General features: G+C 58.0%; 1 protein-coding gene across 1 annotated transcript; it reads right to left on the reverse strand.

The window, feature by feature from the left end:
- Positions 1-903: 903 nt before the first annotated feature.
- On the reverse strand, positions 904-24,956 carry CROCC (ciliary rootlet coiled-coil, rootletin). Its single transcript, XM_034068531.1, has 34 exons — positions 24,818-24,956; positions 23,936-24,121; positions 23,775-23,858; positions 23,610-23,701; positions 23,353-23,518; positions 22,884-22,990; positions 22,552-22,758; positions 22,120-22,216; positions 21,409-21,504; positions 21,175-21,312; positions 20,187-20,323; positions 19,564-19,725; positions 18,631-18,775; positions 17,593-17,958; positions 16,634-16,827; positions 16,386-16,513; positions 15,452-15,603; positions 14,617-14,718; positions 14,418-14,552; positions 13,684-13,815; positions 13,233-13,471; positions 11,797-11,956; positions 11,538-11,705; positions 10,303-10,639; positions 9,094-9,221; positions 8,889-9,009; positions 8,102-8,259; positions 7,829-8,026; positions 6,793-6,975; positions 6,561-6,710; positions 5,884-6,057; positions 3,048-3,179; positions 1,773-1,877; positions 904-1,707 (listed from the first exon to the last, which is right to left on the reverse strand). Exons 1-34 carry the CDS (start codon positions 24,950-24,952, stop codon positions 1,657-1,659), a joined length of 5,265 nt encoding a protein of 1,754 aa, XP_033924422.1. The 5' UTR covers positions 24,953-24,956; the 3' UTR covers positions 904-1,656.
- Positions 24,957-26,786: the final 1,830 nt, after the last annotated feature.

A 26,786-nucleotide genomic window follows, 5' to 3' on the forward strand; every position in this document is an offset into this window, starting at 1 on the left:
TATGCAGCTGATACAATGCATAGCTTGCTTATATAGCCTGCAGGTCATATATGTGGTGTGCAGCTCCTATACAGTTCATAGCTCTCAGATCTAGTGTGTAGCTCATATAGTGTCTTATATTTGCTCTTCTACAGTGTGTAGTTCTATTCTACAGTGTGCAGCTCCTATGTAGTGTGCAGCTCTTGTCTATACTGTGCAGCTCTCATACAGTGCATAGCTCATGTACAGAGTGTGCAGCTCAGAGCATACAGCTCTCATACAGCACATACAGGATACAGTTCTATAGGGCTCTTCCTTCCTGTGCAGCTCTTACACAGCATGTCCATACAGCTCTTGTATAGCTCTCTCAGTGTGTGATTCTCACATATAACATGCAGCTCTATACTGTCCATACCCCTATTGCCAGCTCTGCATGGTCAGATCTCCCATAGTGTGTAGTTCTCTTATAGCACATAGCTCTCATATAGAGTGCATCTCTTACACAGGCTGCAGGTCTCATATCATATAGAGCCCTATAGTGTGCATCTCTCTTGTATAGGGTGCAGATGGTCTACATTTCAATTGTCTTATAGAAAATAGTCCAGGAGGTCTCTGCTTTGAGTTTTCTCTGTCATTCACCCCCATCCCATCCCATCCCATCCCATTCCCATTCCTATCCCTGCACAGCTCACAGCCTCAGAGGCACAAGGGATTCATCCTTCTTTGGGGCTCAATCTTCCCCCAGAGGCTCAAAACAAGCAGAGGGAGGGCAGCAGCACCCCAAAGGATGCTGCTTAAAGGCTCCAGTGCTTCTCTGCAGCTCCCATGTAATGTGGGGGTGCTCATGGTAATAATAACAGTAATAATAGCAAAATACTAATTAATATTATTTATTAATGCATCTTATTATTTATCATTGCTTATTATTACTTATTATTTTTAAGGACCTGAATCATTCCCACTCTCCCGATGGACATCCCCTTGGGCATCCCCAAAACACCGATGTCCCCCCAAAAGTACACCCCTCTGGGCTTCCAGTTTGGGGTTATCTACATGGAATAGGGACTGAGCAGGATCAGGGCAGGGGGGTTTTGGGACCTGACCTCAGGCCATCCGGTAGCACCAGTAAAAACCTCAAACTCCAAAAATAGTGGTATAAAAATCCCTCTATTTCCTAAAAATCAGATCAAAAGCACCAACCTAGAGGAGTTTTTTGGTTAGAAAAAGGGGGAAATTAGGATCCAGTGAGTGTTGGGGATTGTGAAACATCACGGACTGGGGGGGATAAATCAAGTAGCTTGGCTGGTGAAGGGACAGGGCTAAAAACCAGGAGTAATTCCAAACCTTTTGTTAAAAATAGCCATAAAAAAATAGGAAAACCCACCCAATTTGTATCAAAAATACACAAGTGTCATCTTGTTGGTAAAGTGCAAGAAAAGGGAAGGGTGAGACACAAACAGATGTGGGTTTTGAGCATGGGGATGGGGAATGCTCCCCCCTCACACATGCGATGAGTTGTGCCGGTCTCTGCGGGTGGCAGAGCATCACAGAGCAGTTTGGGTTGGAAGAGACCTTCAAAGCTCCTCGAGTCCAACCCCCCTGCAATGAGCAGGGACATCTTCACCTAGAGCAGGCTGCCCAGAGCCACATCCATATGGATGGGTCCATGGAGGCTCCTTAGATGCTGGTGGGGTGACGGTGGAGCTCCTGCCCCTTCAGCAGCGTGACCTGGAAGGTGGGGTTGGGGTGAGATGGGCACATGAGGGTGTCCCCCCCGGAGTGCCCCCCCTCACCTGCTCCTCCAGGCCATGGATGCGGTGCTGGTGGATGTGCTCCCGAGCCTGCAGCTCCGGAGAGGGCCTGGAACTCGGTGGAGATGGGTGCTCCAGTGCCAGCGCCTGCATAGGGAGCACTGGTGTCACCCCAGCCCCAGCCCAGGGCAAGCACCGGCAGCTTTCCAACAGGGAATGAACCCAAAGAGCCCAGCCACATCCTAGGGCAAGTACCAGCACCCCTAAAGAGCACAGCCCCATCCCAATAGAAACACCAGCATCTCCCCAGGGTGGAAGAAGTCCCCGAAAGAGCCCAGCACCATTCCAGGGCAAGCACCAGCATCTTCATAACCTGGGAAGCACCTCAGAAAGAGCTCAGCCCCATCCCAGTACAAGCACCAACACATCCCTTCATGCTGGGATGAGGCCAGCACTATCCCGGGGCAAGAACATCATCTCCCCAAGTTGGAATAAGCCCCCCAGAAGAATCCAGCACCATCCCAGTGCAAGCCTCAGCACCTTCCTTCATGATGGCATAAACCCAGCACCCTCCCAGTACAAGCACCAGCACCTTCCCAGGCTGAAAGAAGCCCATAAAAGGCCCCAAACACCACCCCAGGGCAAGCACCAGCACTTCCCTTTACTCTGGGTTGAGCCCAGCATCGTCCCAGAACAAGCACCAGCATCTCTTTTATGCTGGGATGAACCCAGCATCATTGCAGAACAAGCACCAGCATCTCCCCAGGCTGTGAAGCACCCCAAAAACAAGACCAGCCCCATCCTAGGGCAAGCACCAGCAAATCCCTTTATGCTGGGATAAGCCCAGCATCAACCCAGAGCAAGCACCAGCATCTCCTCAGCCTGGGAAGCACCCCAAACATGAGCCCAGTGCCATTCCAGGGCAAGCACCATCATTTCCTTCATGCTGGGTTGTGCCCAGAATCATTGCAGGGCAAGCACCAGCATCACCCCAGGCTGTTAAGCACCCCAAAAATGAGCCCAGACCCATCCTAGTACATGCACCAGTATCTCCCCAGGCAGGAAGAAGCCCATAAAAGGCCCTAGCATCATCCCAGGGCAGGCACCAACACCTCAGTTCAAGCTGGGATGAACCCAGCATCATCCCAGAGCAAGCACCAGCATCACCCCAGGCTGTGAAGCACCCCAAAAACGAGCCCAGCCCCATCCCGGGGCAAGCACCAGCACCTCCCTTCATGCCAGGATGAGTCCCCATCCCCACCCTGCTGCAAACCAAAGGGGGGGCCGGGGGCTCCGCACCCACTGCACAGCACCCACCTGCAGCATGTGCAGGCGCTGCTGTGCCTCCGCCAGCTCCTGCTGTGCCGCACGCAGGGAGCGGTGCAGCCGGCTCTGCTCTGCAGAGAGCCGCAGGGAGGACTCCTGCGCCTCCAGCTTCTCCCGCTCCACCTGCAGGGAATGCATGGGAATAGAGCAGTGAGACAGGCATTGGGATATGGGAATGGAGCAGTGAGACAGTCATTGGGATATGGGAATGGAGCAGTGAGACAGTCATTGGGATATGGGAATAGAGCAGTGAGACAGGCATTGGGATATGGGAATGGAGCAGTGAGACAGGCATCGGGATATGGGAATGGAGCAGTGACAGATACATTGGGATATGGGAATGGAGCAGTGAGACAGGCATTGGGATATGGGAATGGAGCAGTGAGACAGGCATCGGGATATGGGAATGGAGCAGTGACAGATACATTGGGATATGGGAATAGAGCAGTGAGACAGGCATTGGGATATGGGAATGGAGCAGTGAGACAGTCATTGGGATATGGGAATGGAGCAGTGAGACAGGCATCGGGACATGGGAATGGAGCAGTGAGACAGGCATCGGGATATGGGAATGGAGCAGTGACAGATACATTGGGATATGGGAATGGAGCAGTGAGACAGGCATTGGGATATGGGAATGGAGCAGTGAGACAGGCATCGGGATATGGGAATGGAGCAGTGACAGATACATTGGGATATGGGAATAGAGCAGTGAGACAGGCATTGGGATATGGGAATGGAGCAGTGAGACAGTCATTGGGATATGGGAATGGAGCAGTGAGACAGGCATCGGGATATGGGAATAGAGCAGTGAGACAGGCATTGGGATATGGGAATGGAGCAGTGAGACAGTCATTGGGATATGGGAATGGAGCAGTGAGACAGGCATCGGGACATGGGAATGGAGCAGTGAGACAGGCATTGGGATATGGGAATGGAGCAGTGAGACAGGCATCGGGATATGGGAATAGAGCAGTGAGACAGGCATCGGGACATGGGAATGGAGCAGTGAGACAGGCATCGGGATATGGGAATGGAGCAGTGACAGATACATTGGGATATGGGAATGGAGCAGTGAGACAGTCATTGGGATATGGGAATGGAGCAGTGAGACAGGCATTGGGATATGGCAATGGAGCAGTGAGACAGGCATCGGGATATGGGAATGGAGCAGTGAGACAGGCATCGGGACATGGGAATGGAGCAGTGAGACAGGCATCGGGATATGGGAATGGAGCAGTGAGACAGGCATCGGGACATGGGAATGGAGCAGTGAGACAGGCATCGGGACATGGGAATGGAGCAGTGAGAGATACACTGGGACATGGGAATAGAGCAGTGAGACAGGCATTGGGATATGGCAATGGAGCAGTGAGACAGGAATCGGGACATGGGAATGGAGCAATGAGAGATACACTGGGACATGGCAATGGAGCAGTGAGACAGGCATCGGGATATGGGAATGGAGCAGTGAGAGATACACTGGGACATGGGAATGGAGCAGTGAGACAGGCATTGGGATATGGGAATGGAGCAGTGAGACAGGCATCGGGACATGGGAATGGAGCAGTGAGACAGGCATCAGAACATGGGAAGAGAGCAGTGACAGATACACTGCGACATGGGAATGGATCAGTGACGGATACACTGGGACATGGGAAGAGAGCAGTGACAGATACACTGGGACATGGGAATGGAGCAATAAGAGATTCACTGGGACATGGGAATAAAGCAGTGAGACAGGCATCGGGACATGGGAATGGAGCAATGAGAGATACAAGACATGGGAATAGAGTAAATGAGAGATGCAGGACATGGAAAATGCAGAAAATAACATATATAGCACATATGAAATATAGCAATTACATATAAATTTGATGTAATATAAAATATAGCAGATTGTCTAATATATAGGAGACACATATGGAATCACAGAATCATAGAATAGTTAGGGTTGGAAAGGACCTTAAGATCATCTAGTTCCAACCCCCTGCCAGTTTATATGTTAAAAATAGTTGGTTATTTGTATCATATATTGCAGATAATATATGATATAAACCATATAGATTCTATATACTATAAAATACAGCAGATTACAGATTTAATGTAATACATGTTACATGTATATATACATATATATACATATATTTTATGTGTATCTATATTATACATACATTATATATACTCTACATACATATATAGTATATATACATATTAATGTAATGTATTATAGATCTATAATAATTTATATATCATTACAATATAAAATAGAGCAGATTATACATGACATGTCCCTGCCCATGGCAGGGGGGCTGGAAATAGATGATCTTAAGGTCCTTTCCAACCCTAACTATTCTATGATTCTAAACTAAAAAGTAGATAATATATATAAAATAGAGCAGATAATACATAGAAAATATAGATTATAAATAATACAAAAATACATTACATATCTAATATATAGCACATGAAATATGTATCTTAATCTACCATATTTTATAGATATCATCTGTGGTATTTTATATAATATGCGCTATCTCATGTCTACTCTATTCCATTCCATAATTTCTCATGTGTATATATAGTATCTACAATTTTATTATATACATTAAGATACATATTTCATATATATAATACATATGCAAGTGCATACGGACCCTGTGCCTAGCAGAGCAGCACACAACATATATACAAAGCACATTGCATATCTGTATAACAGATATAACAAGCTGGGGCTTGGGGTTTGCCTTTGCTGTGCTCCCAGCCCTGGCACACGGGTGCGTGTCCCAGCATCCCCATGGGTGCAATGCCCCTTGGTGCCCCTCACCTTGTCCAGGGTCTTCTTCAGGGCACCCTTGTCCTTCTCGAGGCGCAGGGCAAGGCGCTCGGCCTCCCTCCGCTCCCGCTGTGCGCTGGCCAGGGCCTGCTGCAGGCTGCTCACCCGCTGCTGCAGCCCCCCCTGCTGCTGCTGCAGCCCCCCCTGCTCCTCCTGCTGCAGCGCCTGCGGGTGGGCAGCATGGCCATGGGCATGGGGAAAGGGATGCTGGGCTCTGGAGTGGTCCAGAGGGTGAGCAAGGCAGGGATAAAGGATGCTGCATGGGGGCAATAGGGTGCGGGGATGAGCAGCATCCCTTCCCTCCTTTCCTGGAGGGGTTCAAGGTTGCTGCATGGGGGCAAAAGGGTTCTAGGGCTCTAGAGGAGTCCACAGGGTGATGCAAGGGGGGACAAAGGGGTGGAGGGTGCTGCGTGGTAGGGTTAAAGAATGCAGGAAGCTGTATGGGGCAACAGGGTGCTGCATGGGGAGGTTAATGGGTGCATGGGGGAAAGAGGGTGCTGGGGTTTTAGAGAGGTCCATAGGGTCATTCACGGGTGGGGGTGCAAAGGATGCTGTATGGGGTGGGTCTGCATGGGGTCAAAACAGGCTGGATGGAGCAGGTGATGGAGCCACATGGAGGCAAAGGGCAGCGAACGTGGGGATCCTGGCATGGCCCCCCCGGTCCTCACCTCCTGCTGCTGCCGGACCTGCGCCTCCAGCTCATCCCTGCCCCGCTGCAGCACCTCCTGCTCCTGCCGCAGCTCCTGCAGCTGCTCCCGCAGCGCTGCCTTCTCCTCCCTTGCCTCGGCCAGCGCCCTCCTTGCCACCTCCAGCCCCTCCTGCAGGGCAGGGACACAGCAGTGACCCCCCCTCTGGCTCAGGCACCCCACGGGTACCCGCACCCAAGGGTGCTGACCCCACCTGCAGCGCCCGTCGGTCCTGCTCGCCCGCGGCCAGTGCGCTCCGCAGCTGCAGCAGCCGCTCATGGACCATGGAACCATCGGTCACTGCTGCAGCATCCTTGGAGCTGGTGTCTGTCAAGGCCGTGCTCAGGCGCTGCATCGCCTGCTGCAAGGTGCTGGCACGCTGCTCGCTGTCTGCCAGCTACAGCCAAAACACCAAGAGCAGGGAATGCATCAGTTCATCTGTGCCATGGGGGGTGAGAGGAACTGATGAGGAAGCCAAGTGTAAGGTGCTGTGTGTGGGTAGGGGAAATGCCAAGCATAGCTAAAGCCTGGGAGAGACGGGATGGAGCAGCCCTGAGGAGAGGACCTGGGGGTGTTGGTCAATGAGAAGCTCCCCATGACCCGGCTTCAGTGAGTGCTTGAGCCCAGAACCCCCCCGTGTGCTGGGCTGCACCCCCAGAGCATGAGCAGCAGCTCAGGGAGGGGATCCTGCCCCTCTGCTGGGCTCTGCACAGACCCCCCCTGCAGCCCTGATCCAGCTCTGGGGCAGCAGCACAGGAGGGACCTGGAGCTGTTGGAGCGAGGCCAGAGGAGGCCATGGAGATGCTGCGAGGGCTGGAGCAGCTCTGCTCTGGAGCCAGGCTGAGAGAGCTGGGCTGGGGCAGCCTGGACAAGAGAAGACTCCTGAAGGGGAGACCTGAGAGCAGCTCCAGTGCCTAAAGGGGCTGCAGGAAAGCTGGAGAGGGGCTTGGGACAAGGGCCTGTAGGGACAGGCCAAGGGGAATGGCTTGAACCTGCCCAAGAGAGGGGAGACTGAGATGAGCTCTTAGGCACAAGCTCTTCCCTGTGAGGGTGCTGAGGCACTGGCACAGGGTGCCCAGAGAAGCTGTGGCTGCCCCATCCCTGGCAGTGTTCAAGGCCAGGTTGGACACAGGGGCTTGGAGCAGCTGCTCCAGTGGAAGGGGTCCCTGCCCGTGGCAGGGGTTGGAGCTGGATGTGCTTTGAGTTCCCTTCAACCCAAACCTATTTGTCTCTATGTCCTTGTTGGATACCTGTTTCTGCAGCAGCTCAGCACGCTCCTGCATCGCCTGCACCTCCACCTGCCGCTCCCCCAGGGCCGCACGCGCTCGCTGCAGCTCAGCCTCCAGCACCTTCTGCTGCAGCTCCAGGCGCGAGCTCCTGCTCTCAGCCACCTCCAACCTCCTCTTGGCATCCTTGAGCTCTGCGGCTCTCTCCGCACTCACCTTGTCCTGCGGGGCCATCCCGCATGGAGCCCTCTGGGATGGGGCTGCAGGGCAGGATACATCCCGCAGGGTGATGCTCACCTGCGCCGCTCGGCGCTCGCCCTCGGCAGCGCGCAGGCTCTGCTGCAGCGCCACCACCTTGTCCTGCAGCGCCCGGCGCTCCCGTTCGCCCCGGGCCAGCGTCTCCTCCTGCAGCAGCAGCGCTGCCTGCGCACTGCTCAGCTCCCCGCTGCGGCGCCCTGCAGGGATGCACGGAGGGGGTACCCATTGCATTGGGATCTATGGAAGCTGCACGGGGGGGGTCACCACTTTTAGTGGGGATGCAGGGAGTGAATGGGATTTATAGGGATGCACAGGGGGGTTTACCCATTTTTCTGGCATTTACAGGGATGCAAAGGGGTTTATCAGGATTTACAGGGGATGCACAAGGGAGGGTTACCCGTTTTCTTGGATTTATGAAGGATGCATAGGGGATTTTACCCATTTTATTGTGATTTATGGGCGATGCACAAGGGTTTACCCATTTTGGGGGATTTACAGAGTCTGTACAGAGGGTTTTATCTGGGCTTTACAGGGATGCAGGGGGGTGTTACTGGGATTTATGGAAGCTGCATAGAGGGTCTACCAGTTTCTATGGATTTTATAGTGATGAATGGGGGCTTTTACCACTTTTACTGGGGTTCAAAGTAGATACAGGGGCAGTTTCACCAGGGTTTACCTGGCATGCATTTGATGCATTGGGGTTTTATGAGGGTTCATCCCGTGCCTCAGTTTCCCCACTCACTGGTGAGGCTCCAGCATGGAACAAATCCCCCCAAACCCCACAATCTAGGGGTGATTCCCCCCAAATCCCCATCGCCCCCATCACCTTCCTCACTCTCATCCACCAGCTTCTGGAGCTGCTGCATCCGGGCGCTGGTGCTGTCCCGCTGCTCCTCTGCCTCCGCCAGCCGCCGGCCCAGGCTGCCCACCTGCACCCGCAGCTCCTCCTGCGGCAAGAAAATGGGGTGGAAAAGGGGCTTTTTGGGTGCGATGGGGAAGGGAAGGGGAGGAAAGGGAAGGGGGGATGGTACCCGCTCCCGCTGCGCATCCTGCAGCTCACGCAGGAATTCCCGCAGCGCTGCCCGCACTGCCTCGGGCTCAGATGCTGCATCGGGGTCCAGGGATGAGCTGGGGCTCAATGACCCCTCCAGTCCCCCACCTGCATGGGGACAAACAGGGTAGCATGGGGACAATGGGGGCGGTGCTCGAGGGAGGGTGGTAAGCTGGAGTTGGATGTGCCACAGTGGGATGTACCCATGGGATACAGGGATGTAAGAGATGGGTCTCCCATCATCCCGCTGCTCCAAGGAATGAAGCAATGGGGTATAGGAAACCCCGGGAATGTAGGAGATAGAACAAGGTGGTGATAGGGAAACCCCAGGGATGGAGCAATGGGTCCTGGGGGATCCCAGGGATACAGAGGATGGGGCAATGGGGTGATGAGGGACCCCAGGGATGAAGAAATGGGGTATGGGAGACCCCCAGGATTGGAGGGGACACAGCAAGTGTGATGGAGTGCAAGGGATGGAGCACCTGTGATGGAGATAGTGGAGATAAGAGTGTTATGGGAAAGGTGTTCTGGGAACCCCCACACATGAAACAATGGAGTACAGGGAACCCCAAGGAAGCAGAGGATGGAGTTATAGAGTGACTGGGGAACCTCCAGGGATGCAGGGGATGGAGCAGTGGAGTATAGGGGACTCCCATGAATGAAGTAATGGAGTATGGGGGACCCCAGAGATGCAGTAGACACAGCAATAGGGTGATGGAGATGAAGGGGATGGAGCAACAGCATGAGGGGAATGCAGAAGATAGAGCAACAGGGTGATAGGGATGAAGAGGATGGAGCAATAGGGCAACGGGGATGCGGGGGATAAAGCAACAGCATGATGGGAATGCAGAGGATGGAGGAACAGGATGGTACGGATGAAGAAAATGGAGCAACAGGGTAATGGGGATATAGGGGATGGAGCAACAAGGTGATGGGGATGCAGAGGATGGAGCAACAGGGTGATAGGGATAAAGAAGATGGAGCAACAGGGCAATGGAGATGCAGGAGATGGAGCAACAGGGTGATAGGGATAAAGAAGATGGAGCAACAGGGCAATGGGGATGCAAGAACAATGGAACATGGGGAACCTCCAAGGATGGAGCACTGCAGTGGGATGCACTGCAGCAGGATGTACCCCTCTCCCCTACAAGCAGGGTACAAAGCACTGGGTGTCCCCAGAGCCCCTCACCCTTGCTGGGGGAGCCTGCCCGAGCGCGGCCGATGCCCATGGTGCGGCGCAGGGCAGACTGGATGCCCTCCAGCCGGGTCTCTGTTGCCCGGCGCAGCTCCTCGCCCCGCGCCAGCTCCGCTTCCAGCCCCTGTGCCCGGCCCTCGGCCGCGCTCAGGCGCAGGCTCAGCTCGGCCGCTTCGCCCCGCGCCGCATCCGCCTTCAGCTGCAGGTTGCGGGCATCGGCCAAGAGCTTCTTCTCATTGCCTCGAGCCTCCTCCAGGCTGCGGGTCAGGTCCTTCTCCCGCTGCCGGAACTCAGCCTCCGCCTCCGAGAGCCGCTGCTGCAGGTGCTGGAGCTGCAGGACATGGGGAGAGGTGAGGGATGGGGTGCAAGGGGTGATAGGGATCCCCCAGGGATGCAGAGAACACAGCGAGAGGGTGGAGATGCAGGGGATGGAGTAATGAGGTGATGGGGAAACCCTAAGGATGCAGGGCACAGAGCAGCAGTATGGAAATGCAGGGGATGGAGCAATTGGGGTGATGGGAACCCCCAGGGATGGAGCAATGGGGGGATGGGGGACCACCAAGGAAGCAGGAGACACAGCAGCAAGGTTGAGATGCAGGGGATTGGAGCAGTGGAGTGACAGGAACCTCCAGGGATGGAGCAATGGGATGATAGGGATGCAGGGCCTGGAGCACAGGATAATAGAGATGGAGGGGATGGAGGGATGGAGCAATAGGGTGATGGTGGAACCCCAGAGTTACAGAGGACAGAGCAATGGGTGATGGTAATGGAGGGCATGGAGGGGATGCAGTAATGGGTGATGGGGACCCCAAGGGATAGAGCAACGAGGTATAAGGAACCCAGGGATGCAGGATGGAGTGGTGGGGTGATAGAGACACCTGGGGACACCAGACCCAGAGTTAGGAGACAATGGGATTGCAAGACACAAACCAATGGAGGATGCAAGGGACCTCAGGGGATGGAGGGCAGAGAGCAAAGGGTGACAGGGAAATCAGGGACTGAGTGATGGGGTAATGGGGACACACAGGAGCACGGCATCAAACAACGGAGCAGTGGAGACACCAAGGGACACAGTATGCCTGTTATGGGGTGATGGGGATGTTTGGGGACAACAGGCACTGAGTTATGGGGGAAGGACAGGGACACCAGATAGGCTGGGAATGGAGCTGTGGGATGATGGGGATGCAAAGCACCAAGAAACAGGGTTCTGGGTTCAGCCCCTCCCCCACCTCCTTCCTGGCAGCCTCCATCCCGGCCTCGCTCTCTGCCACCTTCTGCCTGAGGCCGAAGGCTTCTCGGCGGCTCTCCTGCTCCCGCTGCTCCTCCAGGGCCACGCGCGCCTGCAGCTCACCCATCTCCCTGCTCCTCCGGCTGTTCTCAGTGTCCAGGTCCTTCACCTGCGCACGGAGCACACGGGCACGGTTTGGGGACACCCGCAATGGATGGGGGGGGGGCTCACACCCTCCTCTTCCTCCTCCTCCTCCTCACCTGGCGGCGCAGCTCCTGCAGCTCCCGGCGCGCATCCAGGCGGGCGCGCTCCAGCTCCCGCAGCGCCGCCCGCAGCTCCCTCACCTCCCGCTCGGCCGCCGCCCGCCCGTCCTCCAGCAGCGCCAGGCGCTGCTCCTTATCCTCACCCGCACGTTTCAGGCTGCGGGAGGAGGGGACGGGGCCGGGTCACGCTCAGGGGCTCTGATGTGGTCCCAGCATCGCCCTGTCCTGAGCATCCCACTCTGAGCCATCCCCATCCTCCAGCATCCCTCTGGTTTGGATGCTCCTTCCCAGCTGTCACCTCATCAGGGCAGCCACCACCCTGAACACAGAATCCCAGCCTGGTCTGGGTTGGAAGGGACTTTAAATCCCATCCAGCTCCAACCCCTGCCATGAGCAGGGACCCCTTCCACTGCAGCAGCTGCTCCAAGCCCCTGTGTCCAACCTGGCCTTGAACACTGCCAGGGATGGGGCAGCCACAGCTTCTCTGGGCACCCTGTGCCAGCGCCTCAGCACCCTCACAGGGAACAGCTTCTGCCTAAGAGCTCATCTCAGTCTCCCCTCAGGCAGGTTCAAGCCATTCCCCTTGGCCTGTCCCTACAGGCCCTTGCCCCAAGCCCCTCTCCAGGTTTCTCTGTCCATCAACAAGTCCCTCTAAGGCACTGCCCCATCCCAAACACCACTCACCTCGAGTAACCCCTGTACTGAGCATCTTGCTCCAGTGCATCCCATCCTTAGGAATCCCTCCCCATGCCCAAACTTCCATCTCCTTGTCCCCAAGAATCACCCTGACCAGGAGCACCACCTTCCAAGGCACTGCACTAACCCATAGATTTCCCAATCTGAGCACCCCTGTGTTCCAAGCATTATCACAATCCCAGACATGACTTTTCATGGCAACACACCACCCTGTATATCTCCTAACTGGAGCATCCACGCATCCTGAGCATCATCCCAACCACAAGCACCACCCTCCAATGTGCTGCATCACCCCCTGCATCTCCCAGCTTGGGTGTACCCTTCTCCCAACCATCACCCCAACCCTGAGCACCCAAAATACTGCAATATCCCAAGCACTGCCCTGACCCTGAGCACTGCACCACTTCCTTTATCTCCCAACTTAGGTATCCCCTTGTCCTACACATCACCCCAACTCTGAGCATCACCCCAGGAGCTCCTTGTCCTGCATATTACCCCCACCCCACTCATCACCCCAACTCCTGCATCTCCCAGCTTGAGCAGCCCCTTGTCCTACACATCATCCCAACCCTGAGCACCCAAAACATTGCACTCTCCCAAGCACTGCCCTGACCCTGAGCATCGCACCACCTCCTGTATCTCCCAACTTTGGTACCCCCTTGTCCTTCACATCACCCCGACCCTCAGCATCACCCCAGCTCCCACCTCTCCCCGCTCGAGCATCCCTCACCCCTCACCTGATGCGCTCTCCCTCTGCTCGGCGCAGGGCTGCCCGCAGCTCCTCATTGGACCTCCGCAGCGCTTCCTTCTCCCTCACCTCGTCCCCCAGTGCCCTGCGCACCTCCTGCGCCTGCCGCCGCTGAGCTTCCCGTCCTTCCCGGCAATCCCGAGCTTCCCGCTGTGCCTGCAGCAGCTCCCGCCGCCCCGCGGCCCGCGCCTCTGCCACCAGCCGCAGCTGCGCCCGCACATCCTCTGCCTGTGCCGGGGGGGGTGTTAGGGGTTGGGGTGTTTGGGATGATGGGAATGGGGTTGGGGTATTTGGGATGGTGGGAATGGGGTTGGGGTATTTGGGATGGTGGGAATGGGGTTGGGGTATTTGGGATGATGGGAATGGGGTTGGGGTATTTGGGATGATGGGAATGGGCTTGGGGTATTTGGGATGGTGGGAATGGGGTCAGGGGTGTTCACCTCCCGCAGGGCTCCATCCCGCTGCTTGGCTGCTGCTGCCGCTTGGTCACGGAGGGTTCTCGCCTCCCGTTCGTGGGTCACTGCTGTCTCCTCTGCCTGTGCCCTCAAGGTGCGCAGCTCTGCTGCCAGGCTCTGCATGGGGGGGCACAAGGACAGCACCCTGAGCCCTGCCCCCTGCTTGTCTGGGATCCCGGGGGAATTGTGGTGGGGATGGTGCAGGGATGAGTATGTTTATATGAGTATGAGTATACCCCACACCTGAGCATCCCCATCGCCCAGGGGGCTTGCAAGGGGGGAATGGGGGGGCTCACCATGGAGAGGCTGAAAGATGAGGGGACATTGTGGGAGCTGCAAGCTGGGGGGCTCTTGGAATGGAGGGGGTGAGCCTTGGGAAGTGGGGTTTGCAGTAACAGGGATCCCCAGGAATGGGGGATACACAGGCATGGGGGTTTGCATGTAATGGGGGGGCTATGGGGGAGCTGCAATGATGGGGATATATGGGACACGCAGATATGGGGGGTTGTAATGGGGGAGCCATGGGAGACACCCAGGCACAGGAGAGTAGCAGTAGGGGGACACAAGGGACATCCAGTGATGGGTGTCGCAATGGAAGGGGATGCTTAGGCATTGGGGGCTGCACTGAGAGGAGACACCCAGGCATGGGGGCTGCAGCAGGGGCCATGCAGGGCTCTGTGCCACCATGCAGGGGGGGTCCCAGGACCTCCCACACCCACCTCCTCCTTCTCCTGGTGGCTGCAGAGCTCCCGGCGCTGCTGCTCGAGCTCGGCCGTGGCCTCGGCCAGGCCCCTCTGCAGCTGCTGCATCGCCTCGGCCAGCGCTGCCCTCTCCTCCTCCTGCAGCGCCAGAGCCTGCAGGGACATGGATCAGATCCAGGGGACACCAGGGCTGAGGCTGGGGCATGGGGACACCCACCTGCTGCTTCTCACTCTCGTGCTGCTGCCGCATCGATGCCAGCTCGGCTGCCAGCACCTCCTGCTCCTGTGAGAGCCGGATCCGCTCGGCTTCCAGCTCCTCCTGAACCCAACACCAACAGTGAACCCAACACCAACAGTGAACCCACACCAACAGTGAACCCAACACCAACAGTGAGCCCAAAACAACAGTGAACCCAACACCAACAGTGAATCCATGCCAACAGTGAGCCCAACACCAACAGTGAGCCCAACACCAACAGTGAACCCAACACCAACAGTGAACCCAAACCAACAGTGAACCCAAACCAACAGTGAGCCCAAACCAACAGTGAACCCAAACCAACAGTGAACCCAAACCAACAGTGAACCCAAACCAACAGTGAGCCCAAACCAACAGTGAACCCAACACCAACAGTGAACCCAACACCAACAGTGAGCCCAAAACAACAGTGAACCCAACACCAACAGTGAGCCCAACACCAACAGTGAGCCCAACACCAACAGTGACCCCAACACCAACAGTGAACCCAACACCAACATTGAGCCCAACACCAACAGCGAACCCAAACCAACAGTGAGCCCAACACCAACAGTGAGCCCAACACCAACAATAAACCTCCCAAAACAGTGAAACTCCAAAAATCAGTGAACCCCAAAATCACCAGCAACTCCCCAAAATCAGCAACTTTGCATCCTAAAAATCATCACTGCACCCCAAAAATCAGCATCACACCACAACCATCACCATTATGTCCCCAAGCATGAGCACTGTACCCCAAGCAATCCCCATGCCCCCCAAGCTGTGCACCCCACACCCCCCCCCCTGCTCCCACCTTCTCACACTGCAGGCGGTTGAGCTCGGCACGGTGCCCGTCGCGGGCACGCTGCAGGGCCACGGTCACCGCTGCGGTCTCAGCTGCGGCCACAGCCTCGCGCCGGCTCTGCAGCTCCCGCTCCTGCTCCAGCCGCGCGGTGCTCAGCTGGGCTGCAGGGCACCCGTCACGGGGTGTCAGGGGGGACACCCCAGGGTGGGGGGGGACAGGAGCAGGGTTATAGGGGGACACACGGTGGTAGAGAAGAGCTTGGGATGACCCTGCTACAGGTGGAGGAGGATGAGGATGGACAAGAGTGAAGATGGGGGATGGATGGAGATGAAAGTGGGGATAAGAATACAGATGGAGTACAGATGGATGGTGTTGGAGATGAGGATAAACATGGGAAGGACAGGGATGAGGATGAAGTTGATGATGGGGAAAGAATAGGGATGAAGATGAAGACAATGATGGGAAATGAGTGGGGATGAGGATGAAGTTAGGATGGTATTGGAGATGAGGATGACGACTGGAATTAAAATGGGGATAGTGTTGGAGATGAGGATGAAGATATGGATGGATGGGGATGAGGATGGGGACTGAGATGAGGATGGAGATGGGGATGAATATGGGGACCGGGGATGAGAATGAAAACCAGGAATGCGGATGGGAAAGAGAATGAAGATGGGAGGTGGAAGGGGATGAAGATGATGGATGGGGATGAAGATGGTGGATTGATGGAAATGAAAGTGGGGATGAGGATACAAATGAAGTATGAACATGGATAGTGCTGGAGATGAGGATAAAGAGGGGATGGACAGGGAGAATGAAAATGGGGATGCACAAGGATGAGGATAGGGATGAAGAGAGTGATTGAGATGAGGATAGAGATGAGGATGTGGAAGATGAAGGTGGGGTATAAGGATAGAAGGAGATGGGGACAAAACCCCCTCACCCTCCAATGCCTCCTTGGCATGAAGCAGGCTCCGTCCCTCAGCCTCCAGCTGCTGGTTGCGGGCATCAAGCTGGGTGAGCTGCTGCTGCAGCTGGAAGATGCTGCTCTCCAGCCCCTCCTTCTCTGACCTGCCAGAACCAGAACAGCACTGGTCACACTGCTCAGAGCCAGAACAGCACCAGTCACACTGCTCAGAACAACAGCACTGGTCACACTGCTCAGACCCCTCACCCCTGTCCAGCACCCACCTGAGCCCAGCCGCCTCCTGGGCCCGATCCTGCCCGTGGCGCTGGGCAGCAGCGAGCTGCACGGCCAGGCTGGCGCCCTCCTTGGCCAGCCCCTCTCGGGCCCGGCTCAGCTGCAGCAGATCCCCCCGCAGCCGCTCCTGCTCTGCCCGTGCCTGGGCCAGCGCCTCACCCGCCGCGCTCTGCTCCTGCACCGCCTGCAGCACAGCAATGGCACTGCTACCCCGTGTGTCCAGTCACCCTCTGCATCCCTCCCAGTTGCTATCTTCATGCTCCCTTCCCATCCCTTCCAGCTGCCCCATGCACTGTTTCCCTTCCAGTTCCCTTGCCCACCATCCTGCTTGCCCCACGCACCTTCCTTATCTCTCTCAGTTGCCTTTCGCACCCTTCTAATCCCTCCCAGTTGGCCCATGAACCATCCCAGTTGCCCATGCACCCTCTCTACCTCTTCCAAAAGCCCCATGCACTGTCCCCACTCTTCCCTTTTACCCCTTGCATCCTCCCAGTCGTCCAACTCAGCCTTCCAGTTACCCCTGGCATCCTCGCCATCCCTCCCTGTTACCACATTCACCATCCCAGTAACCCCCTGCACATCCCTCCCAGGTGCCCTGTGAACAACTCCAGTTACCCCTGCACTCTCCCCATCCCTCCCAGTTACAGTATTTACCATCCCAGGTATCCCTGGCATCCTTCCCATTCCTCCCATTTACCCTGTTAACAATTCCAGTTACCCCTGCACTCTCTCCATCCCTCCTAGTTACGTTCACCATCCCAGTTACCACATTCACCATCCCAGTTATCCCTGCTCTCTCCCCATCCCTCCCAGTTAGTACATTCACCATCCCAGTTGATCCCTGCACTCTCCCCATCCCTCCCAGTCTCCCCTGGTGTTATCCCAGTCCCTCCCTTCACCCTCCCAGTTACCCGCAGTGTTCCCCCCACCCCTCCCAGTGCCCCCGCACCTGCCCTAGGTGCTGCCGCAGCCGCAGGTGCTGCTCCCGCAGTGCCCGCAGCTCGTCCCGCACCCCCCCGCAGCTCTGCTCCTCCGCCACCCTGCGCGCCCGCTGCAGGCGCAGCCGCTCCAGGGCCCCTGCTCGCTGCCCGCGCTCCAGCCGTGCCCGCAGCAGCGCCAGCTCCCGCCGCAGCTCCCGCACGCTGCCGCTGTCCCGATCCGCTTCCAGCCGCGCCAGGCTCCGGCTCAGCTCCGCCTTGTCCCGCGCCAGCCCTGCCGCCAGCTCGCTCGTCTTGGCCAGCGCGTCCCGCAGCCGGGAGCCCTCGGCCTGCGCCTCCCGCAGCGCTGCCGACAGAGACCCACAGCTGCCCTGCGCCTGCGAGAGAGCGGAGCTGATGGGCGCCCTGTGCCCAGCACTGGGAATGGAGCTGATGGGGGCTGCAGCATCCCTGTGCCCAGCACTGGGAATGGAGCTGATGGGGGCTGCAGCATCCCTGTGCCCGGCACTGTGAATGGAGCTGATGGGCACTGCAGCATCCCTGTGCCTAGCACTGTGATCAGAGCTGATGGGCTGTGTGCAGGCACCCAGGGCATGAGGAGGAACCTGCTGCAGGGCTGAACCTGTTGCCGAGGGATTGTGTCTGCTGCATATGAGGGTTATACCTACTGCATACGGGGCTTGCACCAGCTGCAGATGGGGGATGCACCTGCTGCATGGACTGAGCCTTTTGCTTAAGAGCTGCACCCACTGCAGTGGAGCGGGGGGTGTGTGAGCCTGTTGCACGTGGGTTGCACCCACTGCATAGGCTGAACCTGTTGCTTATGGGTTGCACCCACTTCACTGGGGGAATAAGCCTGTTGCACCTGGGTTGCACTCACTGCACAGCGCTGCTCCTGCTGCATGGCAAAGGCAGCACCCACTGCAGAGAGGAGTGAGCCTGATGCACAGGGGTTTGTCCCCACTTCCTGGGGATGCACCCGCTGCATGGCAGCTGCAGGCTGCACGGGGGCACCCACTGCAGGGGTCACAGGGGTGTCAGGGACCCACCTTGCTCAGCGCCTCAGCCAGCGCCTCCCGCTCACCCCGCGCCACCTCAGCCTCCAGCGCCGCGCGGCTCAGTGCCTCCCGCGCCTCCAGCAGCTCCTGCTGCACTGCTGCACGCTGTGCATCCAGCTCCTCCAGCTGCTGCTGGCTGCGGCACGGCAGGGCTGCAGCACACACTGGGTGCGCAGCACCCAGCACTGCAGCACCCACACAGGACAGGGGGGACAGCACCCACTAATGCAGCACCCACTATTGCAGCACCCACCCAGGACAGGGGGTACAGCACCCACTAATGCAGCACCCACTATTGCAGCACCCACCCAGGACAGGGGGTACAGCACCCACTATTGCAGCACCCACTAATGCAGCACCCACTACTGCAGCACCCACCCAGGACAGGGGATACAGCACCCAGCACTGCAGCACCCATCCAGTACAGGGGATACAGCACCCACTATTGCAGCACCCACTACTGCAGCACCCACTATTGCAGCACCCACTATTGCAGCACCCACCATTGCAGCACCCACCCAGGACAGGGGATACAGCACTCACTATTGCAGCACCCACCCAGGACAGGAGTTGCAGCACCCAATGTTGCAGCACCCCCCAGACAGTGGTTGCAGCACCCACTATTGCAGCATCTACCCAGGACAGGGGTTACAACATGCACTATTGCAGCACCCACCCAGAACAGGAGCTGCAGCACCCACTATTGCAGCACCCACTATTGCAGTACCCATCTGCACAGGGGGATTGAGCACCCATTGCAGGGGTGGCAGCTCCCACCTTTGGGTGGGTGATGAGGCTGCAGCACCCACTGCAGTTCTGCAGCACCCACTTGCTGGTGGGGCAGCACCCAGCTCAGGGGCAGGCTGCAGCACCCAGCTCAGGGGCAGGCTGCAGTACCCCCCGTGTGTCCCCTTGTCCCCGTACCTGCGCTCCAGCTGCCCCCGGGCAGCCTCTGCAGCGCGGGCAGCCTCGTCCCGAGCATCCTCCAGCCCCTCTCCCCGGCGCTGCAGCTGTGCCCGCTCCTGCTGCAGGGCCCCCGCGCGCTGCTGCTCCCCTGCCAGCGCCTCCTCTGCCCGCTGCCGATCCCTGCCCGACACATGGACATGCGGGTGGATGGATGGGGTGATGCTTGGTGAGCCAGGATGGAGGGAAGGGCAGGAGTGGATGGGGATAGATGGACAGATGTGCAGAGATGAACGTGTAGGGATGGACGGGTGTGTAGATGGATGATGAATGGATGGATGGGTGGGTGGATGGATGGATGGAGGGGTGGAGAGGGAAGGATACACAGGGATAGACGTACAGAAACATACATGTGAATGGATGGATGGACACAGGGCAGGACACACAGCGACAAATGAACAGATAAAAGTTTGTAGGGATGGATAGATACACAGACAAGACAGGATGCACAGGGACAGACAGATGTATAAATGTGTAGGGAGGGATTGGGGGATGGATGGATGATGGACATCCTGGCCAGGAGGCAGGGGGGTGGATGCACAGGGATGGTCAGGCACAGGGATGGACGGACAGACAGCAGGTACCTGCGCAGGACCTCGGCCTCAGCACTGAGCTGCTCCAGCTGCCGCTGCAGCATCCCCACACGCCTCTCGCTGTCCCCCAGCTCCCGACGCAGGCTCCCAGCCAGCTCCCGGCTGGCATCTGCCTGGCCCCGGGCATCCTGGATAGGTGAGAAAGAGGTGTGAGCAGCAGCAGCAGCAGCAGCAGTATAGAATCCGACTGACAGACTGGTTTGAGCTGGAATGCTCCAAGCCCCTGTGTCCAACCTGGCCTTGAACACTGCCAGGGATGGGGCAGCCACAGCTTCTCTGGGCACCCTGTGCCAGCACCTCAGCACCCTCACAGGGAACAGCTTCTGCCTAAGAGCTCATCTCAGTCTCCCCTCTCTTGGGCAGGTTCAAGCCATTCCCCTTGGCCTGTCCCTACAGGCCCTTGTCCCAAGCCCCTCTCCAGCTTTCCTGCAGCCCCTTCAGGCACTGGAGCTGCTCTCAGGTCTCCTTTCAGGAGCCTTCTCTTGTCCAGGCTGCCCCAGCCCAGCTCTCTCAGCCTGGCTCCAGAGCAGAGCTGCTCCAGCCCTCGCAGCATCTCCATGGCCTCCTCTGGCCTCGCTCCAACAGCTCCAGGTCCCTCTTGTGCTGCTGCCCCAGAGCTGGATCAGGGCTGCAGGGGGGGTCTCCCCAGAGCCCAGCAGAGGGGCAGGATCCCCTCCCTGAGCTGCTGCTCACACTCTGGGGGTGCAGCCCAGCACACGGGGCGGTTCTGGGCTCAAGCACTCACTGAAGCCGGGTCATGGGGAGCTCCTCATTGACCAACACCCCCAGGGCCTCTCCTCAGGGCTGCTCCTTCCTGTCTCCCCCAGCCTGTAGCAGTTACTGGGATTGCCCCAACCCTGCAGCAGGACCTTGCCCTTGGCCTTGTCGATCTCCATGAGGTTCACACGGTCCCACCCCCCCAGCCTGTCCTGGTCATCACCATCCTCCTCCTCCTCCCGCAGCCCCCCCCCCCGCTCACCTGCAGCTGGAGCTGGCGTCGGCACAGGGCAGCGTGCACGGCAGCAGCAGTGGCACTAGGCGAGAGGCTGCGGTGAGGGGATGTGGGGGGGCACGGGGGGGACAGCGGGGGCTGCTCAGGGTCATCCGACAGCACAGCCTGAGAGAGAGGGGAGAAACCTCCGTGTCACAGGGGGGAAACTGAGGCAGGGAGGGGGGGAACTGAAACCAGGGGGGGTTGGGGTGTCCCCATCACCTGGGTGATGTCCTGCAGGGTCTGTTGGAGCAGCTCCACCTCCGAGCGCAGCGATTCCACCTCTGCTGGAGACGGATCCTGGGCACGTGCAGCCTCCTGCAACCCCCCCCTGCATCACAGGCATGCACCGGGCATCGCCCCAGCGTGCATCACACCTGGACATGCAGCACGTGGTCCACCCCCTGCACTTTGGCATGCATTGTGCTCTGGCTGCATCCTGCATCATCCCCAGTGTGCATCATAGCTGTGCTCCAGCACACATCACATCGTGGTGTGCAGCCTGCATCGTGCTCCAGTATGGAATCACACAATCCCAGCCTGGTTTGTGTTGGAAGGGACCTTAAGCTCATTAAGCTCCAGCCCCTGCCACGGGCAGGGACCCCTTCCACTGGAGCAGCTGCTCCAAGCCCCTGTGTCCAACCTGGCCTTGAACACTGCCAGGGATGGGGCACCCACAGCTTCTCTGGGCACCCTGTGCCAGCGCCTCAGCACCCTCACAGGGAACAGCTTCTGCCTAAGAGCTCATCTCAGTCTCCCCTCAGGCAGGTTCAAGCCATTCCCCTTGGCCTGTCCCTACAGGCCCTTGTCCCAAGCCCCTGCCCCAGCCCAGCTCTCTCAGCCTGGCTCCACGTGCACCCTGCCCCAGTGCACATCACACTGGCACCCCCAGCCCCAGCCCATCCCTGCACCCCCACTCACCCCAGCACTCACCAAGCTCTGCAGCTGCAGCTTCAGCGCTTCCAGCTCTCGCTCCTTCTCCGCGTTCTCTTCCCGCAGCCTCTCCAGAGCCAGCGCCTGCTCCGACAGCCTGCACAGGGACATGGGGTAACACCGGGACATGGGGTAACACTGGGACATGGGAAACACTGGGACATGGGGTAACACTGGGACATGGGGTAACACTGGGACATGGGGTAACACTGGGACATGGGGTAACATTGGGAGAGGGGGCAGCATCGGGCCATGGGAAACACCAGGACATGGGGTAACACCAGGACATGGGGGCAGCAATGGGACATGGGGACAGCACCGGGACATGGGGACAGCACCGGGACATGGGGTAACACTGGGACATGGGGTAACACTGGGACATGGGGGCAGCACCGCCCCCCCCCAGCAGCACCAACCCCAGACCCCTCGTACCGAGCTCCGAGCGCGGTTCTCTCCAGCTCCACATCCCGCTCCCGTGCTGCCAACTGCTCCTGCAGCTGCCCCAGGCGCAGCTCCTGCTGCTCCCGCACTGCTCCCGCCTGGCTCTCGGCCAGGCGCAGGTTGGCAGCCAGGTGCAGGCAGGCGGCGTGGGCAGCCCTGCCCGTCCGGGAGGCCTCGTGGCTCAGCTCCGCCAGGTCCCTGCACAGGGAGGCGCAGGATGGGACCCGGGATCCCTGCGCATCCATAGGGATCCCTGTGCATCCATAGGGATCCCTGCACATCCATAGGGATCCCTGTCAGCCCTCCCCGAGCGCTGCACTGACCGCTCCGTGCTGGCTTTCATCTCCCCGAAGTGCCTCCTGAAGGCCACCACCTGCCTCCAGAGGGTCAGGAGCCGGCTGTGCTCGTTGCTGAAGTAGGTGTTGAAGGTCTGTTATGGGTGCAATGTGTTGGTGCTGACCGCAGCGGTGGGGTGCCCCCCCCATGCAGCCACCTGCGTGGAGCATCCCCACTCCCCTGGCCCCACATCCCTCTTCCTTTTGGTCCCCAAATCTTCCTGCAGCACCCCCCGTGGCCACAGCCATCATCCCCATGGTGCTCTATAACCCCAGCCCCAATTCCCTTCTGCCCTGCAAGGCAAGGGTTGGTGGACTCATCCCACTCCCATCACATGCCACATCACCTGCATCCCCAAATTCTTCCCCATGCAACATCTCCCATGGTCCTACATTCCTCCTGGTAATCCCACATCCCTTTCCATGCCACATCCCCACATCCCTGTCCCCCCCATACCTCCTCCTCGCGCCTCCACTCTGCCTCCCGCTGCTCCAGCTCATCCCGTGCCCGTGCCCAGTCAGCTGTCAGCTTGCGGATGTCCTCGCTCAGCGCCGCGTTGGCCACATTGGCTTGTTCCAGCTGCTCCCGCAGCATCGAGTTCACCTGCACCAGGCTGCTGCTCCTGGGGGGTGAGGAATGGGGGGGTTCATTCAAAGCATCACCCCAAGGGGGTCACACAGCTCCTTAGGGACACGCCCCCCCCCTCCGCTCACCTCTGCTGCTCCTCTTCCAGCCGGATCAGGGCATTCTCCAGCTCATTGCTGCCCTCCTCCTCCAGCTGCACACTGCTCACATCCAGCTGGCTCTGCAGGGACAGCATCAGCATCACCCCAACCTGGGGGGGTTCAAGGCAGAGGACCCCTAAACCCATCCCTCACCGTCAGCCTCTCCTGCTCCAGCTCTGTCGCCTTCTCCAGCAGCTGCTGCTCCACTTCACCACATTTCTTCTTATACTGCAGCACCTGAATGGAGGCAATGGGGAGGGTGGCAGTGAGACAGGGTCCCCAACACATCCCTGTATCCCATGGGAAGGGTTTACCTTGGCTTGGAGCTTCTGCACCAGCTGGGCCTGGCGCTGCTGGCCCTCCTGGTACGCCTGCAGCTTGCGCTTGTAGGCAGCTTGCTCCTCCTCCAGCAGGCGCCGCAGCTCGATGTTGTGCTGCGCCAGGCTCCGGCTCTCCGATGCATCCCGCTCACCCGTCTCCAGCCGCAGCGTTTGCTCCAGCTGGGAAGTGGGATAGGATTGATGTGGGGATACCCCCTGAGTCCATTGGGACGTCAAACCCCCTCTGAGCATCCTCCAGTTTCACTCGCATCCAGACTAAGCCATCACTTCAGGGCATCCTATACAAACTAAGTCCACCCCAAATTCTGCATCCCCCCCTTTTTCACACACAGGGAGGGGACAAACAAGCAATTTTGGGGGTGCTTTCAAAAATGCCCCAACTTTAAAGCTGGGGCTTCAGCAAAGCCTCACCCTGGTTTGCACTGGGATGAAGGAAGCACGGGTGCAACCACAGTGATTCACTTTGGGGTGTTATCCTAGTATCTGGGGTATTTTATGGATAACCAGGCACAAACAGAGGGGCTGCCCCCCAAAAGCCTGGCAGGGCCCCAATTCAGGTCTCCCCAGGAGCCACGTTCAGCATCTGGCCACTGCCTAAAGCCCTTTTGAATCCGTTTGTTGCCATGGTGAAGGGATGTGAAGGATGCCCATGGCAGGGGGTCCTGCTTCCTGAAAACACAACAGGGATGAGGATGCTTTGTGCATCCCACAGGACAAGCCTTGGCAAGCCAGGACAGGTCTGGACAAGCCAGCTCTGAAATTCCCATTGATGCCACAGCACCTCCAGCTCCCAGCATGGGGCATGCAAAGATTCCAGCGTGGATGGCTGTGAGGTTTGGGGCTACTGGGACTCACCCGCTCACTGATGGCATTGTACTTGATGGCCAGCTCATCGCGCTCGGCCCGGCTCTGGGCCAGCAGGTCCTCCACACGGGACAGCTCCTGCTGCAGGATGCGGTTCTCCTCCTGGAGGGACAGCAGCGAGGACATGGCCCCCGCTGCGGGACCGGGACCGGGCTCAGGGCGGCTCTGGGAGCAGCGGGACATGGATCTAGCTCCGCCATGGAGCCATCAGTGAGGAAGGGGCTGAGCTGAGCCTGCCCCATGAAAAGCCTTTTCCCCCCATCCAGCTGAATATGCTGCACGCCAGTGTGCAATGGGAGGCAGGTGTGAGGTCAGTGGAAGCTTGTTGTGCTCTTAAACCCACTGTGGGTCTGCAGTTGCAATCACAACCGGGGTGCAGGTTCGTGTGTGCGACCACGAAACCACTGCTGATTTGCAACTGAGATCATGAAACTGCTGCAAATTCGCAGCTGCAGCCACAAAACTGCTGCAAATTTGCATCTGTGAGCACAAAACTGCTGCAGATTTGCATTTGTGAGGACGAAACTGCAGCAAATTTGCATTTGTGAGCACAAACCCACTGCAAAGGTGCAGTTCTGATGGCTCACAAACTGATCACAAACCCAAGTTTGTGATCACAAAACCACTTCAGCTCTGCAGCTGCACTCCCAGGATCAGTGACACCCTATGAGCATCGGGGCGCTGCATCTCCCCATTGCCACCCCAAACCCACCCCGACTGCAGCCGCAGCGATGGAGCCGGCTCCGAGCTGCCATTTCCCCTCCCAAACTCCATTTGCGGTGGCAAAACCCCACGGCACCGGTGCCTTGTGCCACCAACCGACCTGATCCACCCCTTCTGCCGCGGCTCCCGCGAGAGCAGCCGCCAGATCCCGCTATGGGGGGGACCAGGAAGGGACAATGTGGGGCCCCCACCTCAACCGCAGCCTCCGGATCACTCATGGGCTCCCTATGGGTGGCCGCTGAGTCCTTGGCATCCCTTTGCTGCAGGCTCCTTGCTCCAAACCCCCTTTCCCAGGGGCTTTTGGGGCTCTATGTCTGCGAGAGGAAAGCGGATGCGTGGTCGGGATTAACCCGAAATCCTGTCCTTTTGCCTTCCTCTTCCCTGTGTGACGGCGCGAGCGGGGACCCTCCTCTTCCTGGCTGCCTCAGGGGTCCCGATGCCTCCCAATGGATCACTTCAACATCCACCACCTCCAACCCCCCTATCCACAGGGATTTGTCACTAAAACCCAGCCAAGAAGGCTCTCGGCAAGAGGAGGACGATCAAACTGATGGAAAACACTAAACCCCACCAATCCCGTGCCCAGAATGAGTGGAAAGGGGCTTACGCTGCGGTGCTGTCCCCCCGGCAGGATGGTGCTGGCTCCCACAGGGAAAGGAGCTCCTTGGAGAGAGCCCTTTCCTTAAGCCCTGGCTCTCATTAAGCTCATTAAAGCGCCAGGGTTTGCTCTGGCAGGAAAAGCTCCGGGGAGGAGCATGTGGGGTTGCTATGAGGCCAAGATGCAGTAAAAGTCCCCTTGGGATGTGTGTTCCCCCCCCCCAGGAGCCTCTGCAGCCACCCCAGGGCAGGAAACTTACCCCCCCTCTCCCGGATAATAAAGGCCTTTGTGCCCCCATCCAGCAGGAAAAGCTGTGGGGAAATTCCCCACACCGGGGGCTGGAGTATCCCTGCTCCTGAAGTAAATCCCAGCTCTGCCCCACAGCCCATCACTGCCCCAAAGGCTTGGGGAAGCATCCGGAGATGCACAGGGAGGGGGACAGCGTGAATGGATGGGATTGAGGGCATTCCAGGTCCCTGCCTCGAGGCTCCCCCAGGTGATGGGGATGCCAAATCCCTCCTTTCCCCCCCATTTCTTTCCTTACCTTCCTCTCCTGGAGTCTTTGCCAACCATAAAGCCACTGCTAAGCAACAAGTGTCTGTTGTGCTTTGCTGTCCAAGACTGTCTCCTCGACACAAG

Source organism: Melopsittacus undulatus, chromosome 12, assembly GCF_012275295.1.
Source record: "Melopsittacus undulatus isolate bMelUnd1 chromosome 12, bMelUnd1.mat.Z, whole genome shotgun sequence".
Classification (NCBI taxonomy): domain Eukaryota; kingdom Metazoa; phylum Chordata; class Aves; order Psittaciformes; family Psittaculidae; genus Melopsittacus; species Melopsittacus undulatus.